Source organism: Nanorana parkeri, unplaced genomic scaffold (assembly GCF_000935625.1).
Source record: "Nanorana parkeri isolate BGI_ZX_2015 unplaced genomic scaffold, ASM93562v1 scaffold2733, whole genome shotgun sequence".
NCBI classification, from domain to species: Eukaryota; Metazoa; Chordata; class Amphibia; order Anura; family Dicroglossidae; genus Nanorana; species Nanorana parkeri.
The window spans coordinates 1-740 of NW_017309001.1; the positions used below are offsets into that span (position 1 = coordinate 1).

The 740-nt window shown below is 59.5% G+C and overlaps 1 protein-coding gene across 1 annotated transcript in view; it reads right to left on the minus strand.

The window, feature by feature from the left end:
- Nucleotides 1–416: 416 nt before the first annotated feature.
- The window catches only part of CAPZB (capping actin protein of muscle Z-line beta subunit), a 38,381-nt gene continuing 38,057 nt past the window's right edge, over nt 417–740 (minus strand). The window contains exon 10 of the mRNA XM_018574091.1: nt 417–663. Coding sequence (XP_018429593.1) covers nt 561–663 — 103 coding nt within the window. The 3' untranslated portion in view covers nt 417–560. The remainder of the gene's footprint in view (nt 664–740) is intronic.

The window sequence follows — 740 nt, forward strand, 5'->3', positions numbered from 1 at the left end:
GTTAGTCACTCCATGCAGCGTGTCCCCACCCCTCCCCCTTCTATCACACAGCCGCCTCTTTGATATGAAAGCTGAACTGTCTGTGCTCCCCCCTCAGTGTACAGCAAGGACATGATTGGCTGCTGCGGTAACGCAGGTGTCACTTCTGATACAAGAGACTTCTGTGCCGCTGTCATGGAATCCATTGTTCCCGGCCGGCGGGACGCACAGCAGACATTAAAGGGTAATGCCGCCCAAAGCTGATTTTTAATTTGTGGGTGGCACCTGAAGGGGGCGGGGCATTCATTCACCTGCCTCCGCCCACAGCTTTGGGTGAATTAACACCCCTCTGGAGGATAACGCTGCCCCTCTGCACCATGCCAGACACCACACACGCCAAGACTCGGCCCATCCAGCGGCCGCTCCGGTGGAAGACTCGGCATGCATTACAGGAGGCGGCTCAGTGCTGCCGGAGGGACTCCGAGCCATGCAGCAAGGCAGCACCGCTGTGACGGGAACTCCCGGGCGCACACCATGCGGGCACCGGGGCGGTGGTGACGGGCACGCGGTGGGTACCTGGTCTAGTTATCGGGCTGGAGGAAGATCTGCCGCTGGGTCAGCACTTGGGACAGCTCGCGCTGGAGTTGTCTAAACTTAACGTTGTCGGGGATTGCGTCTATAGATCTACACGTCAGATCACGGCACGGGAGAGAGAGAGAGAACATGGAATGAGGGGGAGGGTCAGAGAAGGCGGGCGGGAG